The 18,535-nt window shown below is 42.2% G+C and overlaps 3 protein-coding genes across 7 annotated transcripts in view; 2 read left to right on the top strand and 1 right to left on the bottom strand.

Moving 5' to 3' along the window:
• Positions 1–18,535, bottom strand: part of GPR148 (G protein-coupled receptor 148) — a 97,534-nt gene that overhangs the window by 11,667 nt on the left and 67,332 nt on the right. The window contains exons 3-4 of one of the 4 annotated variants that reach the window (XR_014512048.1): positions 12,522–12,670; positions 7,105–7,251 (exon numbers count right to left, since the gene is read on the bottom strand). The exons of 1 other annotated variant lie outside the window; for it this stretch is intronic. Coding sequence is in view for 1 of the 3 variants with exons in the window: in XM_083443457.1 (XP_083299583.1) it covers positions 5,914–6,966 (1,053 nt within the window). In the remaining 2 variants the exon portion in view is untranslated. 2 more of the 4 variants (XM_083443457.1, XR_014512049.1) reach the window with 2 other exon arrangements.
• KLHL6 (kelch like family member 6) overlaps positions 1–18,535 on the top strand; it is an 88,304-nt gene that overhangs the window by 18,407 nt on the left and 51,362 nt on the right. The window lies entirely within an intron of this gene.
• AMER3 (APC membrane recruitment protein 3) overlaps positions 11,205–18,535 on the top strand; it is a 28,583-nt gene continuing 21,252 nt past the window's right edge. Inside the window, exons 1-3 of one of the 2 annotated variants that reach the window (XM_083443448.1) lie at positions 11,206–11,994; positions 12,178–12,282; positions 15,340–18,355. In XM_083443448.1, coding sequence (XP_083299574.1) covers positions 15,361–18,354 — 2,994 coding nt within the window. In that variant the 5' untranslated portion in view covers positions 11,206–11,994; positions 12,178–12,282; positions 15,340–15,360 and the 3' untranslated portion in view covers position 18,355. Of the gene's footprint in view, positions 11,995–12,177; positions 12,283–15,339; positions 18,356–18,535 lie in introns of both variants that reach the window. The other variant, XM_083443449.1, reaches the window with a different exon arrangement.

Genomic DNA, 18,535 nt, shown 5'->3' with positions numbered 1-18,535 from the left:
TGCTTACTGCATTTACACTCTACCTTTTTCCTCCAAGGAGCTCAGGGTGCACATGGTTCTCCCCATCCTCATTTAATCCTCACGACTACCCTGTGAGGTAGGTTGAGCTGAGAGGCAGTGACTCACCCAAGGTCTCTTGCTTAATTTGCAAAAGATTCTTTATTAATCCCTTCCCCAGCTCACCACAGGATGTGTGCTGGCTCCTAAACCAAAGCCCCCAAGCTAGCTAGTTGGAAGGGTCCTCAGTACTCCCAATATTTGACAATTAACCAAGCTCTAGCATATGCTCCAGTTCACACAATTCCAGCATTCGCAATGGGCAGTGGGAAAACACCCCAGTAACACTTCTGTTTTGTTTTGTGGATCTCATTGCTTTGTTTTGACATTTATTTACAGAGAGGAAAGGCAACAAATTCTGGAAAAGAATGTTCCACTTTTCTTGGCAAGTAGCTTGCAAGTTTTTCCAAGAAATGCTTTTTCTGGCTCTTTCTAAATCAGCATTGTCATGATCGTGATATAAGGATGTTACATTTTCTAAGACTGTAAATATTATGATTATGGCTATGACTACTACATGATAAGCAGATATAGAAAAAGGACATGTGTAAAGAGACTAGCTATGTATAATGTGTGTGTGTTTGTGTACATACAGTGGTACCTCGGGTTAAGAACTTAATTCGTTCTGGAGGTCCATACTTAACCTGAAACTGTTCTTAACCTGAAGCACCACTTTAGCTAATGGGGCCTCCTACTGCTACCGCACCGCCGGAGCATGATTTCTGTTCTCATCTTGAAGCAAAGTTCTTAACCTGAAGCACTATTTCTGGGTTAGCGGAGTCTGTAACCTGAAGCATCTGTAACCTGAAGTGTATATAACCTGAGGTACCACTGTACATGCACACACATACATCCTTTGAACCTGATTCACTACATGTGGAGTAGGGTAGATGTACATGTGGAGTTCAGTACATGTGGATTCAGGAGTAGATAAGCATGCCATGTGTGTGGCATGGTAATGTGCAACACAGGTGCTGTGTGTGTATGATTCCCCCTCAGTTTACTGAGAAAGAAGGATCAGATGGATTGCATCTATGAACACACCTTCGCTTCTCAATCACATGTGCTGTGATCACATGACCAGACCTGCCTGTGTGAACTAGTTTTTAGAAGTGCTCTTAAGGAAGCCCACTGTCACCTTCTCCTTTCACAAGCACCAGTTCTGCAGTGATGAAGCGATAGTATCAAGACATACCTTTGGCTGTGGCCACTGGTATCCAGTAGCACACAATCAGGACCTGAGCAGGTTGTAAGACAGGATCTTTGGAGCACTCAAAAGAGAAACATTCAGCCCTGAAGCTACCACTGAGTTCTGTGCAAAGGAACAGAAGGACCACCATCCATGACCCAAAGATCTACCCTAAGAACAGCTGTTTGTTAAGGTTGCCAAGGCTAGGATAATAAGCACTGTGTCCCAGATGCAATAGAACACTCTTAGGTCAGAATAAAGGACTCATAGAATTGTAAGGTTGGACTAGTGCCATCTAGTTCAACCTCCTGCAATGCAGGAATCCCCGACAGATGGCCATCCAACCTCTGTTTTAAAACCTCCATTGGAGAGGTCACCACCTTCTGAGAGAGTCCATTCCACTGTGAAACAGCTCTTACCATCATACTACTGGAATGCTTAAGTAGCAGATGGAATTAGCCAAGATATGAACTTCTTATTGCTCAAGGGTTTTGAAGAACCTACAGGATGAACATCTGTCTGAGATTGAAATCTAGGCCATAGTGCAATAGAGCACATGCTGTGCATGTTGAGGACCCCAGGACCAATCCCCGGGGCTGGGCTGGGGAAGACCCCTGTCTGAAACCTGGAGAGGCACAGTCAGTTGGTGTAGACAACAGCGCTGAGCAAGGTGGAGTAATGGTCTGGCTCAACACAAAGCAGCATCCTGTGAAGGCAATCCGGTTATTGTGGAAGGTTGGATTAGATAGTCTTGGAGGAATTCTGTTTCTATGGCTGCGAAGCTAACCATTACTAGGAGTTAAATCCCACTTAAATCCCAATATTTTCTTCCTAAGCAAACTTACGTAAGATCAGTCTATAAATCAACAGAGCATTTTGCTATGATAGTAAATGTCCCACTGAACCTCTGTCACACTTTTTGTGAATGTTGTCAAAGCAGGTGTGAGGGATGGGGTGGGGAGGAGAGCCATTGTATATTGATTATGCTCTCTAGCCAATGTAGATTTGATATGCACATTATAGATCTGGGGAGTTTAAACCATGTATTGTATGAAATTACCTAATATATTTAAATAGAATCATACATCTTAGTCACATTGAGTACATTTCCCTAATGCCTCAAAAACATCTTCTTGGCATGAGGATAAATAAATGTTGATAGGGAAAGAGACTTCTCTTAATGCAGCACCTGCCTGGATCTGGTTTATGTCCATACTAAGCTTGAAAAATTTGGCTGGTAGCCCAACTTTCTGTGTCAACAGAGCATTATTTACCCACTCCTCAGTAGAAAGGGCCCCTGTATATGTTTCTCTGCATTTTTTAATGTTGCTGGGGGAACAAAGTAGCCTCACAAAGGATTAAAGGATGTACTGTTGAATGTTTACTTTCTTTCCAACATAGTCGTGTTATTGAATCGAGCCATTGATGGACGGGTCAAACGGGCATTCTGAAAAGTGATGTGGCTCCCCCACCCTTTAGCCTAGGGTTCGTTCCCTCCTTGTGTTAAACGATGGATTCCTTCTCAAGCTTCAGAGCCTGAATGTCCTTTGCAACGACTGCAGAATGATAACCTCTTTTCTTCTGAATCATGTATAGAGCTTTGGGGAAGCACGGACCATCACGCTCCTCTTTGAGCTAAGCTCTTCCTATCAAAGCTCTAAAAACCATAAATAACATCAGGAATAAGTGGTACTGATACGTCTCTATGAGAAACAGCAAACTGGAGTAATAAACAATAGCACAGCATGCAAGGGTGGCCCTGTAATGAGTCATAGAATTGAAGAGTTGAAAGGGACCCTGAGGATCATCTGGTCCAACCCCCTGCAATGCAGGAATATGCAGCTGCCCCATACGGGAATCGAACCCACGACCTTGGTGTTATCAGCACCATTCTAGCCAACTGAGCAAATGCCTCAAGTAGTAGATCAAAAGGGGGTTGCATTTCCATTCATCCACAGCAGATTGACCTGCTTGCCTGCCACACATGCCACAGCCAGCTCCCCTGCACCCAGCAAGCAGTCTGCCATCCATCTGCTGCTACTGGTGATGTTGCTACTGCCACTGCCCACCCACTGGGCCATGGGACACTACTGCCATCACCCAAAGAAAAAAGCATTCAACAGTGCTCCAACCCAGACGTTCTGGGCCCACTACTCTCCAAGGCCATTTCAACCAGAATTCTGGAGGATGTGGCCATGGATATGCCTGCACCATTGCCACCTAGTTGGGAGAGGGGAGGCTTCTCATACTGGCTGCCTGTCAGCTACTCCCTTATCTGGGAGATGGATAAGAGTTGGGAAGAGGCCTCCATGCCAGGGGTGTGTTAATTGGGTTATTGATGCCAGCTTACATAGCTTGCATTTGTATAGGTCCATCCATTTGCAAGTCTGCAAAGGCAGCAGGCTTCTGCAGACTGTGTTGTAAGTTTATGCCTTTCTTTAATAAAGCACTAAAACTGGCCATTCCTTTTTTGGTATCCCTGCATGAAACCACTCACATAGGCCCTCCTAGAGCCGGTAGATCAGGACACTGGTAGATGAAAACATTTGCTGTGAGTTACTGAAACTTGTTCACAGTCCACTTTGTTTACTCTTGGTGTATGTCTGGAGCCATCAGCCCAGTCCCAGAAACTAGACTAGTTTGATCAGTTCCCTAAGCATACTTAGGTCCTGATTTTCCAGTCTATAGATAAGAGCACAGCAACAAATGATGAAATTCTATTCTTGCTTAGTTACATTCTACATTCCCCTGGCTAAAGTGTAAATGGCATCTCAGAGTGACAAACTGAGTCCTTAGTCTGAATCAAGGGTGGGCAATCTGTGGCCCAGGGGACGCGGGTGGCGCTGTGGGTAATACCTCAGCGCCTAGGACTTGCCGATCAAAAAGTCGGCGGTTCGAATCCCCGCGGCGGGGTGCACTCCCGTTGTTCGGTCCCAGTGCCTGCCAACCTAGCAGTTCGAAAGCACCTCCGGGTGCAAGTAGATAAATAGGGACCACTTACCAGCGGGAAGGTAAATGGCGTTTCTGTGCGCTGCTCTGGTTCGCCAGAAATGGCTTAGTCATGCTGGCCACGTGACCCGGAAGTGTCTGCGGACAGCGCTGGCTCCCGGCCTATAGAGTGAGATGAGCGCACAACCCTAGAGTCTGGCAAGACTGGCCCATACGGGCAGGGGTACCTTTACCTTTTTAATCTGTGGCCCCAGGGCTGCATTCTCCCTCAGCCTAATTTCATGCAAGGATCTGGGAGGGAGGGGAAAGCGTGTCAGAAAGAGAGGGAGAAAAAGGGGCTATGAAGAGAGAGCAGGGGAGAGGGAGGGAGGGAGGGAGGACTGGCTTTGAACCTACCCACGGCTGGCTTCAGCCCCACTGCTGATGTGCAGCCCTGACAGATTACTCCCAAGGGAAAGGCAGCCTCCGAAAGAAATAATGTCCCCCAATTCAGGTCTAGATAATGATGTAAAAGTAATTTCCCCCTAAAATCAAGTCACACAGTTTTTAACACCTTTATGCATATATTTGATGAGACTGCTAAAAACAACCACACAGAGACATGTAACTATGGAAAATTGTAAACAGATTCTCTGTTGACACATCCCCTACAGTAGATCGCAATTTCCATACATTTTCAGTAACTCAGAAATTCCATACGTTTCGCCTGCCTTTATAGCTACATTTCATATGTCCAGCAACAGACGAAAAGACAAATAGATGCAACAGTAATCAAGGGGACAGTGCATAGGATTGAACTGTATATACAAAGTTAATACGCTATTGGAAGGTAGGGAGATATTTGTTGTTTCAGAGATGTAATTGGGAATGTAGACAATCACCAATCTGATCATAGGAATATGCATGCTGAATCCAAGGCACTTCCAGGCTGCTGCTTTTTTATGGGTGTATTCTGCGACATGTTCTCAACTCAGCGATAGTGCTTTAATGGTGGATTTATACTGGACTGTCCACACATCACGGGACTTCATTACTTGTTCTGTGATGCCTTCCCATTGCTACCACTCTATTGCTGTCTGGAGGGACATTCTTGCACTGTAGCTAAAATAAAATAAAATAAAATAGGACCCACCCCCAAATTGTTTGTGGTATGAAAAGTTAAAGGATTTCAGCAAGAAATTAGAGGATATGCAATGATAGGAAATCAAGCCATATGGCCACCCCAAAACTTGTACAGGCATGAACAGTATTGAAAGTGGAAATTTTATGACTGCCCCCAAACCACCATTAGCACAAATCATCATAAATGCACAATTAAAAAAAACCCATTCATTTGAAAACCAGGCACATCTGATGACTTTGAAATCAAAATGTAACAATTGTTACACTTGCCCTTAATGTGTTGTTCCCCTCGTTCTTTGGTTTTCCAGTTTTCTCTACAGGTGAAAATTCTTTTTTGGTTAAATTCTTCCTTCTAATTTACTGCTGCACCATGACATCTAATCCAACACAACATTGTTATCATTATATATCAAAATATCAGAATGATACTACTACTTTTCCATTCACAGTATGATGACCTTGGAAAAATAAATGGCTAATAACTCAGCCAGCAGACAACAAAGATTTTTTTTTGGGGGGGGGGGGAAATCCTTCCAACTTGATAGAAGAGGTCAAATACAGCTCTACACCACGGCAAGTCTTTTGTATGTTTCTGCTCAAGTGGTTGAGACTGGAGACACGGCAGTCATGCGCTTCCGTCTGAAGAAGAACTTGAGGGATGAGGTGATCTCCCTGTATCGAAGCCCACACAGATAAGGCAACAGAGCTTTGGGCAAGATTATCAGCACATTGCATATTATTAGAGAGACCAATATCCCTGTCTGTGTCCCAATGACGGCATTGACATAAAGCAAGGAGTCCACCACAATAGCCAAGAGGGGAGAGAAATGAAAGAACAAGAGGATGTGATGCATCAGGAACGTCACACTGGCTCTAGAGAACATGCTTTTCCATATGCCTGACTGCTTTGTTTTGAAATACAGGATCATATAACAGCAGAGTATGAGGGACAGACAGAGAAAAAGGGCAGAAACGGAGACTACATAACAGGATTTCACGGCCCCATCTCCATGTAGAGTCATTACCAGTATTATGGGGACAGAGCAGTTTTCCACTGGGCATACACTGGGTTTCTGGGTAAACTTGAGTATTAAGAAGACAATCCCAGGGAAAATCCCAGACAAGATCCATAGGAACAGTATCAGCTTCTTTGCTCGTGAAGATGGCAAAATGGAGATGTAATGCAAAGGCCACAAAATGGCCACGTATGTATCCAGCACCATGGCGGCAGCTGTTAGCAACCCTCCACAGTAAGTCATGGCCAGCAGAAACAACAGGAGCACACAAGGGTTCTTGGGAAGGTGGAGTTTCATTACATTGAAAACTGCAGACATAGCATAGAGTATCAGATATAACAAATCACAGAGCAAAGCATTTCCCAACAGCAGGTATCTTGTCTCCTGACGGATGTTGACACGGGAAAGAATCACAAACAGAATGAAAGGGTTGATCAGGACGGCTGCTGTAAGGCACAATATCGGCGGGATCAGGAACATCATTGTCTTGGAGTATGGAGGATAGATGATCAATTCTTGCAGGTTTTGGAATGAAGTTTTATCCAAAGTGAAGGAGGCATTTGAGGCCACTTCTCTATAGCGGGAGAAGGTTGCATTCAAAATCCTGGCTGGCACACATAGTGAGAAGTTCATTTCCCCCAGAGATAAGGAGTGGCAGCTGATGTATACAAAAGAAGTTCTTCAACGCTGAGGTTTTGCAACAAGCAAAGATGCATTTTATAGCAACCAGATCACCATCTGTCGTCAGTTCTGTAGTGATAGCTGATGGCAAAACATAGGGATTTGTAAGGGAGCTCCGCAAGTAGATCTTGAAATTCGCACAAGTGGAATCTTTTCCTCAAGAAAATTTAACACTGATTGTTCAGAAGAAGGAAACACATTCATAGGGCTCAAAATTCAAACTGCAGAGCAGGCACTCTGGGTGGGAAGTAAATGGGCTGTTCATCACTAAGAACTTAAGTTTGTCCACACTGCAAGCATTAGCATAGCAAAGTAGCAGATGGAATATTAGCTTGATTAAACAGATGTGATGAGATAAAAGGGGACATTCCAAATTTGCCAATGCAATCAAGTCATAAATGGAACCAGAGGATATACTAGAGTGTTTAAATGCAATCAGAAACGTATTGAGTCAATGTAATCAATAGAAATGGTGCCCTTAGCTCCTGAAATACAAGTGCATCATAATCCCTTTTAATACGTTGTTCTTAGCAGACTGCTGCCATATATTTTCAGCTATCTGAAACAGTACACATACACCAAAATCCCATATATATTATTGCCACCTACTATGAAATATTGAGCTGCAAATGGAGAATAAAAAGTGGCTTGACACCCCTTGCCCAATCTAAAGTGCTTTTTGTTTTCATCATATGCTTTGGGATGAGGAGTAGACACAATGCAAAATAAACTATTTTCTTACGATTAATGAAAAGATTATTAACCTATAACAATACAATACAATTCTACATCCTTTACAGCTGTTCCCTAAATCAGGAGGAAAGAATAATAAAAACAAAGGATTAAATAAATCTAGAATGAACATGAGCACTGCCAGATCAGATGAAAGACTTATCTCATCCAGCATTCTGTTCATAGAGTGGTCAACTAGATGTCTCGGAAAGCTCACAATCAGGTTATGTCATAGCACTCTCCTGATCCACAGTGACTGGTATTAAGGGACATGCTACCTCTGATACTGGAGGAAATGTAGCAATTATGACTAGGAATTATTAAGAGCCTGATACTCCATACATTTGTCTACAGTGGTACCTCAGGTTAAGAACGTAATTCGTTCTGGAGGTCCATTCTTAACCTGAAACTGTTCTTAACCTGAGGTACCACTTTAGTTAATGGGGCCTCCCACTGCCACCGTGCGATTTCTGTTCTCATCCTGAAGCAAAATTCTTAACCCGAGGTATTTCTGGATTAGCGGAGTCTGTAACCTGAAGCGTCTGTACCCCAAGGTACCACTGTATTACCCTTTTATAGCTGTCCAAGTTGACAGTCTTGTGGAAGCAAAATCCATAGTTTAACTATATGCTGAAGAAGTTATTTTTGTTTGCCCTGAATCTCCCAACGTTCAGCTGGAATGTTCTAGCATTGTGTAATGGGGGGGGGGGCTCCCCCTCCGCACCGTCTCTACACCTGGCATAACATGACACACCATGTCCTCTCTAGAAACAAGAGTAGATGAAGTTCAGAGCTTGCGTAAAGCAAACCAGGGACACTAACAAACAAAACAGATCGTCTGCTTGCCTTTAGACTGGCTGTTGTGAAATAATCCACTTTTTTATTCTGTTCTGACAAGCATGGTTTTAGTTCTCGGCTCCACACAAAGAGACATGCACTGAAAGAGCAGCTTCTATGCTACTGGCTTGTATTGCTGCCTCCCTGATTGCCTTCTGTCTACAAAATGGCTGCCAGGCCTTCTGCCCACTTTCTTGCTATGTGGCTGCTCAATGCTAACAGGGCTGGCCCAAGACATTTGGAACCTTAGGCAAACTACAAAATGGTATCCCCCCATGCCAGGGAAGAAGGGGGGTGGGGGGAGAGTGAAGATTGACATCAGAAACAAAGGGGGAAATAAAGGATCTATATCAGGATCTGCTGCCCCTGTGGATCCTGTTGCCTGAGGCAGTCACCTCGCTTTGCCTCATGGGTGGGACAGCCCTGAATGTTGGCCCTGAGTGTGTTGCTCTGATCTACACTGTCAGACAGTTATCAGCGAAATGTGAAATGGAGTGTGGAGGCGGGCTCATATTGTAGAGCCATATTCTCTTCAGCCTGTTGCCATCCAACTCCTGCAATGGATGTTTCTAGCCTACGAACGTTAATATAAGGAGCAAAACTCCCTACTGCTTAATATTCCTGCAGAACAAGCTGCTTTACATTCAGTAGAGTATGGATAGTTCCCAATCTTAGAAATGGCATCAGAAAAGTTTTCAGCACAAACGTAGCCCAATTAGGCTGCTAAAGATCAGAGTTTACATCAAGGATGACTAACATGGGATAACTGAGTTCTATTTTAAGATGCCAAAACAAGGACAGAAATTCCAATGAAGTTTGTCTTCCTTGACAAAGGTTTGATGGAAACCTCTCAGGGTTGTTAGAAGCACTTGGCTCAACTCAAGTGTTGTCAGCCAAGAAAACCCCCACAAAAAAATCTTTAGAACCTGTGTCCCAAGAAACAAGTTAGGTATATAAGGAACTGACATATGTATATTTCTAATATATAAAATAATATCTGATTAAAAGTTAAAGGTCTTTTTGCAGAGTGAAGGAAACCTTAGATCTACATTTTCTTCTTCAGGTGACAGACACTGGTATGTGTATTGGAAGGAATAGGGGAGTTAAAAAAACATTTTAGAGACTCCTTCCTTCCATCTGAATGCCCTGAAACATTTCAGCTAAATGTCAGAAAAACATGTTAAACAAAGAAGCGGTATTTTTTTTAAGTGCAAGGGCCATATTCCTTTCTAGACAAGCTTTTGAGGGTCACATGCTAGTGGTGTGCGAGGTCAGAGGCAAAAGTGGGCAGAACACTGAATATGTGCAGTAGGTTAGTTTCTACACACATTTATACCCTCCTGGTCCTTTACCTTTTTTTCCCTCCACCTTTACCTCCATCCAGGCAAGCAAGAAGGATTGGTTCAAAAACAAATTCCAGGTAGGCAAAAGTTGAAGGAGGATGCAAAGGAATGACTGTGAGGGGTGTGGCCCAGGGACAGGGTTAGATGACGCTCTTTTGGTTTCCAGTCATAATACTAGAGCTCTGGGGTGGGCGTTCAATGACGTTGAATGTTGAAAGATTCAGGACAGAGAAAAAAAAGTATTTCTTCACACAGCTTCAGAAGTTCAGGTGGTCCAGGAGAAGACATTATCTGTGGTAGCCCCTATGTTGTGGAATTCCCTCCTTCTCAGAGGTGTGTCTGGTACCTTCATTATACAGTGGTACCTCGGGTTAAGAACTTAATCTGTTCTGGAGGTCCGTTCTTAACCTGAAACTGTTCTTAACCTGAGGTACCACTTTAGCTAATAGGGCCTCTTGCTGCTTTCGCACCGCCGCCATGCGATTTCTGTTCTCATCCTGAAGCAAAGTTATTAACCCGAGGTACTATTTCTGGGTTAGTAGAGTCTGTAACCTGAAGCGTCTGTAACCCGAGGTACCACTGTACTGTTTTCTCATATGCTGGAGATGTACCTCTTTACCCTAGACATTGACACAACACAAAACACCCACCCCTCCACCCACCTCATTCTTGTGATCATAATTAGCTTTTAGCTGTTTTTAATGTTGCATTTTAAATTTGTAACCTGCCTTGTGACCTTAGGGTGAAAGGCAGGTAATAAATAAAATACTACTACTACTGCTACTGCTACTACTAGTATTATGGCATTTGTTTCCACAAGAGATCTTGATGATGGCCATCAACTTGGATGGCTTTCAAAAAGGATAAGACACGTCACTAAGAGGATAAGGCTATCAATGGCTACTAGCCTCTGAATACCAGTTGATAGAAATCACAAATGCGAAGAGTGCTCCTCTGCTCAGGTACTGCTTTCAGGCTTCCCACAGGCAACTGGCTGACCACTGTGAGAGCTGTTTCCTGGACCACAGGGGCTCTTCTCATGTTCTTTTCGAGCATTTAAATAAAACAGAAAATGTTCACAGGCAGCAATGGCACGGAAGAAGAAATGGCTAAAATTACTTCCAGAAGGCCTGTTCATTGAACATTTGTGCTGATTTATCTGCACAAAGTTTATGGGAGGTTATAAGATGTCCACTGTTCTTCGAGCATTAATTCTGATTTATTTGTTGGGAGGTTATACGTGTGTAGTGCAGCCTAATTGATATCAAGCAGTTGTTATTTTCACACCACTTTCCTTACTGCAGAAAGTCAGGTTATTTTTGGAAGCGCCTTCCAAAAGAGCACCAAATCCACTTCAGTTGTACAACGCGAATTTGCCAGTATGTGACTGAGCCCCAACCACAAAAAAGCAACAGATTAGAAGTGCCATGGGTCTTTTTTTTTTAATGTGGGAAGCCTTTTGCTGCTGCCTTTCTCACCTCCCATCTCCCTTCTGATGGAAAATGCCTTCCAAATAAGCAGAAGACACAGAGAGCTATCTTCTTCCCCACTATGCTCCATTTAAAGATATTCAAAAAGGGACATAGTACAGCAACCTTACTACACAATGGATAATGACGTCTGCTTACAAACTGTTAGATATCAATCCATGCACTAATCGTCTTTGAAAACCAACATTATAAACACTGGGGGAATCTGGGCATTTCAAAACCTTTTATTTTGCAGAGAATAACAAGAAGCACAAATCCTTTCGTGCGGGTGCTAACAGTTGGTGTTTACAGATGGCTGAAAGAATCCTCTCTGTTCTAAAATTGGCTACATGTGAAAACCTGAAGTCCATGCAGGGTGTGATATCAAATACCTGGGAATATTTCAAAGCTGGGGAAGAGGAGGAGAGGGAGGGAGGGAGAGAGAGAGAGAGAGAGGAGGAGGAGCAAAGAAGCAAAGAGAAGCAACCAGCCCCTTAGAGTCTCACATGCATTACAGGAGCTTTTGCATAAAACACTTAGCAGCCTCAGCAACAAGAATATAATTGCAAAGATTTCTGCTTTTGGGATGGTAAAACATGGTGAGTAGGATCTTTTGTTGCCTTGTCTTTTTATTAGGTTTTTTGGTGCAAGGGTGTGGTGTGTTTGTTTTCTTTGTCCCAGTGGCAGTGTGTGTGTGTGTGTGATTATTTTGGGCTAGTTGCTTCTTCGTTGCTCTTCTTTCTGATGCCGGACCTTAATGTGCTTATTCATTCTTTGTGTAGGCACTGAACAGCAAAGGTGATGAGATCTGGCAGGGTGGAAGCTTTGCGGGCTAATACAGCGAGCTGCCAAATACAGCCAGAAATGAAATGCTGATTTCCTCTCAGGTACACTGCAAAGATTTTTGTTGTTGTTGTTGAGCTCTCTCCTCTCTCTCCCCTCTGGAAGTAGGCTAGTGATTGGTTAGCTTACTGTGCTGGCTGCCATGCAGTTATTCCATAAGGTGTGAAGAAGAAAGGGGGGGGGGGATCTCTCAGCTTCAAGGAGGGGCGAGGAAGACCTGCATAAACTATTGTAGCACACTGTTGGCATGAAGGAAATCTTGCGAAGCAAATTAATTTCTTGCCCGCATTCCTGTGCGCTGTTATTCTTCCCCAGCCATCCATTTCTGCATTAGCTGTGAAAGAGCAATTATTGCAATTCTTCTTCGATCAGAGGATTGACACAGGGAGCTATCCATTGTGCTGATTGTCTGGAAATATTACTGTATGTACCCTGCGCTATAAAGAAGGGGGAAAGAGTAATACCCCCAATACCGCTGGGTAATTCATTCTCACAAAACTGAAGATGTGTGATAACTAAGGCCTTTTCCAGCTACATAGCATCCTTCATTTAAATGAACAGTTGGCTTTGCTTAATTTAAGATACAGATTTCTCATTCATACTTTACTGAAAAAACGAAGGTCTACACAGATAGGTTTAATACTGTAAACATATAAACAGTTTAAATGTTCAGAGGATTTGCAATTTTTATTTCCTGAGCATATTAAGCCTGAAAAAAAACCCCAGTGGAGATTTACATGTTTTGGCCAATTCATGAGGAAATCAGAGACTGACCTAAAATGATATTCAAATTAGAAAGCTATTTTACCCTAGAGAGGCAGATGATAAAGAGGGCTGATGAAACAAAAAGAAAACAGTGCTCCAAGCATGTAGGATGCTTTAAGGATGGGAGCCTATGTTGCATTATTCTATTTAGAATGATGATAATAACACACAAATAACATTCTTGTCTGACAAAAATCCATTGTGTCACCTTTTTTCAATTTTTCTTTCAAAGGGAAATGGAGAGGCTATTATTAGAGCGATCAGTTTGAGCAGTGAGATGATCAATAGTTATTTAAATGTATCTCTGCATCACACTCTAAATAAATAGAAGAGTAATTTGTCAAATTGGCTATAAGCCTTAATATCAATAAATACAGTTATTAAACTGTAAAATACAAAAATTGTGATATCTATATGCATTGCATTTAGAATGTGAGAATTAAAATAGAGAATTAAAATATGTAAATACTCAAGCCATTTTCATCTTAGCTGTTTTTTTAAACAAACCATAACAACAAATAGAATAGGCAACAATCTCAGTGAATAATGTCTTTAATAAATTGCCATTAAAGCATACTATGTGAGAGATAATGATTAAATCTTTTAATTAAATTGTGACAGTGACAAATGCACAATTTGAAAAGAAGCTTTAGAAAAAAGGAATGAAAACTACAGTCCTTTTTTCAATGATGATTAAAGCTGTTTCCCCCCCTAATCCTTATAACCAAGCATCAAAAAGCAGAAAAGTAATCTGAGATTCTAGATATAAGTCCAGCTCCTGAATACCAATACATATAAAAATCCAATGGCAGCTCCCAAATGGGCCATTTTTAATGCAACACTATACCTGTCTACTTAAAAGTAAGTCCAAATTAAGTTAAATGGGGCTTAAAGACTGCAGCTTTAATTCAATGAATCTAGGATACACTGTAAAGCATAAAGCATTTGTTTGATTCTTTGATAAGTTAAATCTTTTAAAAATAAAATAAAAATGACAACATATTGTGCTTCTCTGTATCCTGACAATAAAGTAGGTTGATCTGCACTCCAGTTAAGTCAAAGTGCTGTATTTTAGCCAATATATTACCCTTTACTTTAAGGAGGCTTGGATTGATTCACACAATTATTTTTGGCATGGTTACAAATTTCCTCATTATTTTGGTATGATGAATAGTGGTCTGACAAACTCCAGGATAGAAACTTACACAGCCTAACTAGTTTCCCCAAAATGGGGTCATACTCCGGGTCAATCCATTGAGTTAGGACTAACATGTCCATTGATTTCAATGGGTCTACTTTGAGCATAACTTAGAAAGATCCCAATGTTTTCTGTCATATGATATATGGCATACAATCTCACCAGATGCTGGAATATTCAAAATGTCAGTGAAAATCTGGAGTAACTTCACTATGTCAAAAATGGTCATATGGCTCAGTTTGCAAATGGTGAATATCCATATACTGTGGCTGCAATTATTTATATAACAGTTAGAAATAAAGCTGTGGCTTGATGAAAGATGACAGCAGAATGTGCGAGCAATGGAAAGCAAGCTATGATTGTTATTTGTAGCGGGGAAATTATAAATTTAGTATAAAAAAAATTAGTGTAAACAAATTTTCTAAAAACTATGATGCTTTATTGACTTCAGTGGAGCAATCTGCTATTTTCAGATTATAGTAACAGTCTAATCTTGAAAGAGTCATGATGGAACAGGGAGATTAAGGGCCAGGTCATCAAGTTAATCTAAATTTTGAAAAACAAAATACATCGAAGTTGCTATTGACCAAACAACCATTTTTCAAGCACAACACAGCAGGTGGAAATGTCTTGCACCAAGGACTAAACCAGTTCTGCAGCACAGTACTAAATCTAGAACCAGGATATTCAAAGTGCACAGAACATTCCTAAGAAGGCAAGAGTAGTTACTTCCTGACCTTGCCACAACCCACTTTGAACATCCTGATTGGATCAGGAAACATTATTTGAAAAGACACTACTAAGTGTCTCACCGCTTATTGTCATTTTAGAGGGAACATGGAAGCAAGATCTTGAATAAATCTAGATGTGTTAGTTTTGCTTAGGACATTTTAAGCCTTTGCTTCTTGACTTGGGTGGGTATAAATAATAAAATTATTATTATTATTATTATTATTATTATTATTATTATTATTATCATCATCATCATCATCATCATCATCATCATCATCATCATCATCTTTTAAAATCCTGATTTTAGACAAAGTCTCCCAGAAGCATTTTTTTTTTTTTTGTGGTTGCTTGCCACCAAGTGAATCCTGGAGGTACTCCTTAAGTTTACTCTTTGTTTTGATTGTAGATCCAGATGTGATGAGACAACATGGAGTTCAAAAGAGGAAAAACCTTTATAAAATCCAGCATGCAGCTGACCCATGAGAAATTACCTTTAGTGAGCTTGAGTCCTGGGGAAAAGGGCAATGTAGGAACAGACATAAGAGAAAGGAGCCACCCCGTAGTTGAAATCCAAAAAGCAAGTTTTTCTGCAGATAGAAGTGACAGCATTTCCAACAGCTCAATCAAGACTGGATCTAGTGAGAGCATTCTGTTGCTCCCAGAATCCTTCTACAAACCTGTACGGAAAAGTAAAACCCACGACTGTGTTCTGGGAGGTGTGGACAAAACTGAACACTGCAGCTACAATAACAAGATCTCGGAGGAAGGTGTTGCAGCTCCTGGGAGAAGCAAAGGGCGGATGATCAACAGCGCCAGCTTTTCTGGAATTGGGAACACACAGAATTCTAGCAGCAAGAAAGAATCGGTGGGCAACTCGAGCCACTTCTTGAACAGCCCGCAGCAGATGATTGATTACCGAAACTTTGTGCCACAGGTGCCCTTTGTGCCAGCGGTTGCAAAAAGTATCCCAAGGAAGAGGATTTCCCTGAAGCGATCCAAAAAAGGCCTCCGGGATATATTTCACATGAAAAAAAACAAGCCAGAGAGTCTTTCCTTGCTGTCAGAGAAACAAAAAAGGCTGCCATTTCCAGGCTGCAAGTCAGAGTTGGCAGGCAGGTTCGGCAAGTATTTCTTCAAAGCGGGAGAAACGTTTTCTGCTGACTGTTTGGCACAAGAATTTTCTGATGGCGAGCTGCTGTCAGAGTCCTCCTATGAGTACTCCAGTGCTCTGTGCGAAGATGTTGCTTCCCTGAAGAGCTTTGATTCTCTCACTGGGTGCGGAGAGATCTTCGCAGACGAGAGCTCAGCTAATATGGAACTGGAGGTTAGCAAAGAAATCTCGCTCAGGCAATCGCAACAGAAAGATAGTCCTGCTCTGGGAACCTTTCAAGGTGGAGTGGAACAGCTTGCATCCCCAGCCCAGAATGAAGCAGGAGACTTTGCAAAACTTTGGGACAACATCAACAAATCAGTGCAGCTGCATCAGAAGACCCTGTTTGATAGGAGGCTTCTGAAAATACCCAGTAGTGAACTGGGAAAATCTAGAAATGAGACCAACGCCTCAGTGACTGATCTGCTTTCTTCCCCTGACTCTTCCAAAGAGAGTTCCATAGATACAGGGACCCCAAAGAGTGACAACCAGGAATCTATGTCAACCAGTGATGAAGGATACTATGATTCGTTTTCTCCTGGGCAAGATGATGAAATAAGGGAGGATCAGTCCCCTGGGGTACCAGGTAGGTTTCCAAGAGACAGTTATAGCGGCGATGCCCTTTATGAACTATTTTATGATCCCAACGAGGCTCAGATCAGCCCAGTTCTAGATGATGACCTATGTATGTCTGAAAGCACTTCAGAAAAGGCCATTGAAATCCCTTTATCAATTTACAGCTTTCACGTAGGGTCAGAAGAAAATATGGCTTCTCAACCAGCCATTGACATAATCAGCCAAGGATTCCTTCACAGCACGTGGAAAGGGAAGGAATGCTTGCTTAAGCTCTGTGATACGGAGCTCTCCCTGACCATGGGGATCATCAACTGGCTGAGGAAAAACCCAGGCTTGATTTCCCCTCAAGACTTTCCCAAGAACCCTCCCCCACAGATGGAGAGAGATGGTGGGCCAGTGCCCACCAGTCTCAGCACATGCCAAAACATGTGTAAATCAGCTTTTGAGGAAAATAAAAACAACGCAGAGACATCTCCAGCTGACTGCAAAAATGGAACTGAGGTATATTCAGCGGACAGAACAGAACAAAGCCAAAGTGATGTTCCTTCGTGCAGCTCAACTCAAGAAAGTTCTCAAGACAGGGAAAGAAATTGGAGTGCAATATCTGGGCTCACAACAGACAACAGCATATCGTGCGACACACAGAGATCAGAGAGTTGGGATGATCTCCTAATGAGCACTTCTTTAATGGAGAAGATATCTCTCGTAGAAGAATGCACAGATCCTAGCAATGAAACTCTTTCACTAGAAGTTTTGAATCTGGAGACAATTTGCCCAACTGATGATAACCCACTGGTAATGGATAACCATGATGCAGAATCATGTTCTTCTTATATGACTGCTGCAACCTCTCCAGATTCTCTAGAGACTGGAGAGGAAAATGAGATGAAGGATCAAACCTGGTCTGCTGAATGTGACAAGCCAATAGAGGCACTGAATCTCAGTCATTCCCAAAGCCAGATCAGCCAGACATCCAAGGAGAGTGACACGAATGTAATGAGCCTTTTGGAAGATTGTGTCACTCAGGTTGCTTCCCTAAAGATCAATCATGACTCTGCAAGTAATCACTTGGAAGATGATTGCGTCGGAAATGAACTGAACAGTGATACAGACGCTATAATTCAATTCACAAACCAAATACAAAATGAATGTAGCTGTATAACCCCAAGCCCAAAAGGTTCTTCCAGCCACCCTTCAAGCCACTGTAACACTGAGTCAAATATTGGTGCTAGTGTTACATCTCTCGCAAATCAAAAGGAAGGTCTCATTTGTTTTGAAGACCAGAAAAACACAAGTATCCTAAACTGTATGGGTCCAGTTGCAAAAAACAAACTACCCTTTGAATATGCCCAGTTGAATAATCAAGCCCTGTCTTATATCAAAGATTTCAGATTTGAACTCAGTGCTCAAAATTCTACCACCATGGCACACATTTGCAGGCCGACATTTTTGCCACTCTTTGGTTCCATCTGCTCAGATACAACTAGTGGCTTTTCACAGCCTTTCTGCAGGAGGAGTGGTTTGCTGGAGAAACATTCACAAGACCAAGAAGTTCCACCAAGCAGCACACCGTTACGTGGTTATTCAACGTTCCAGTGTAAAGTACTGCCAAAGGTGTCCACTCTTCCACTTTTAGAGGATGCTACCAAAGAGAGAGCAGTTATGGAGAAGACCTGTGATGACTTGCTGTCATAAGGTGAGTCCTTGAAGGAAGACCCTAAGTGCATTGAGACCAATTAGGAAGGCACTTACTTCCTGCCCACTCATTTTGCCATAGACAAAGGCTCTGAAGGGTTATTATTTACAATGTCCATATATTTTTACCCTCCAACATGTCCCCCCAAATCCTACCTCCAGTTTTAGAAACTTTCTAGTA

This window comes from Podarcis tiliguerta (assembly GCF_965153285.1).
Source record: "Podarcis tiliguerta genome assembly, chromosome: 5".
NCBI lineage: Eukaryota > Metazoa > Chordata > Lepidosauria > Squamata > Lacertidae > Podarcis > Podarcis tiliguerta.
Note: the sequence above shows the minus strand (reverse complement) of the source record. Positions and strands in the feature narration are given on the sequence as shown.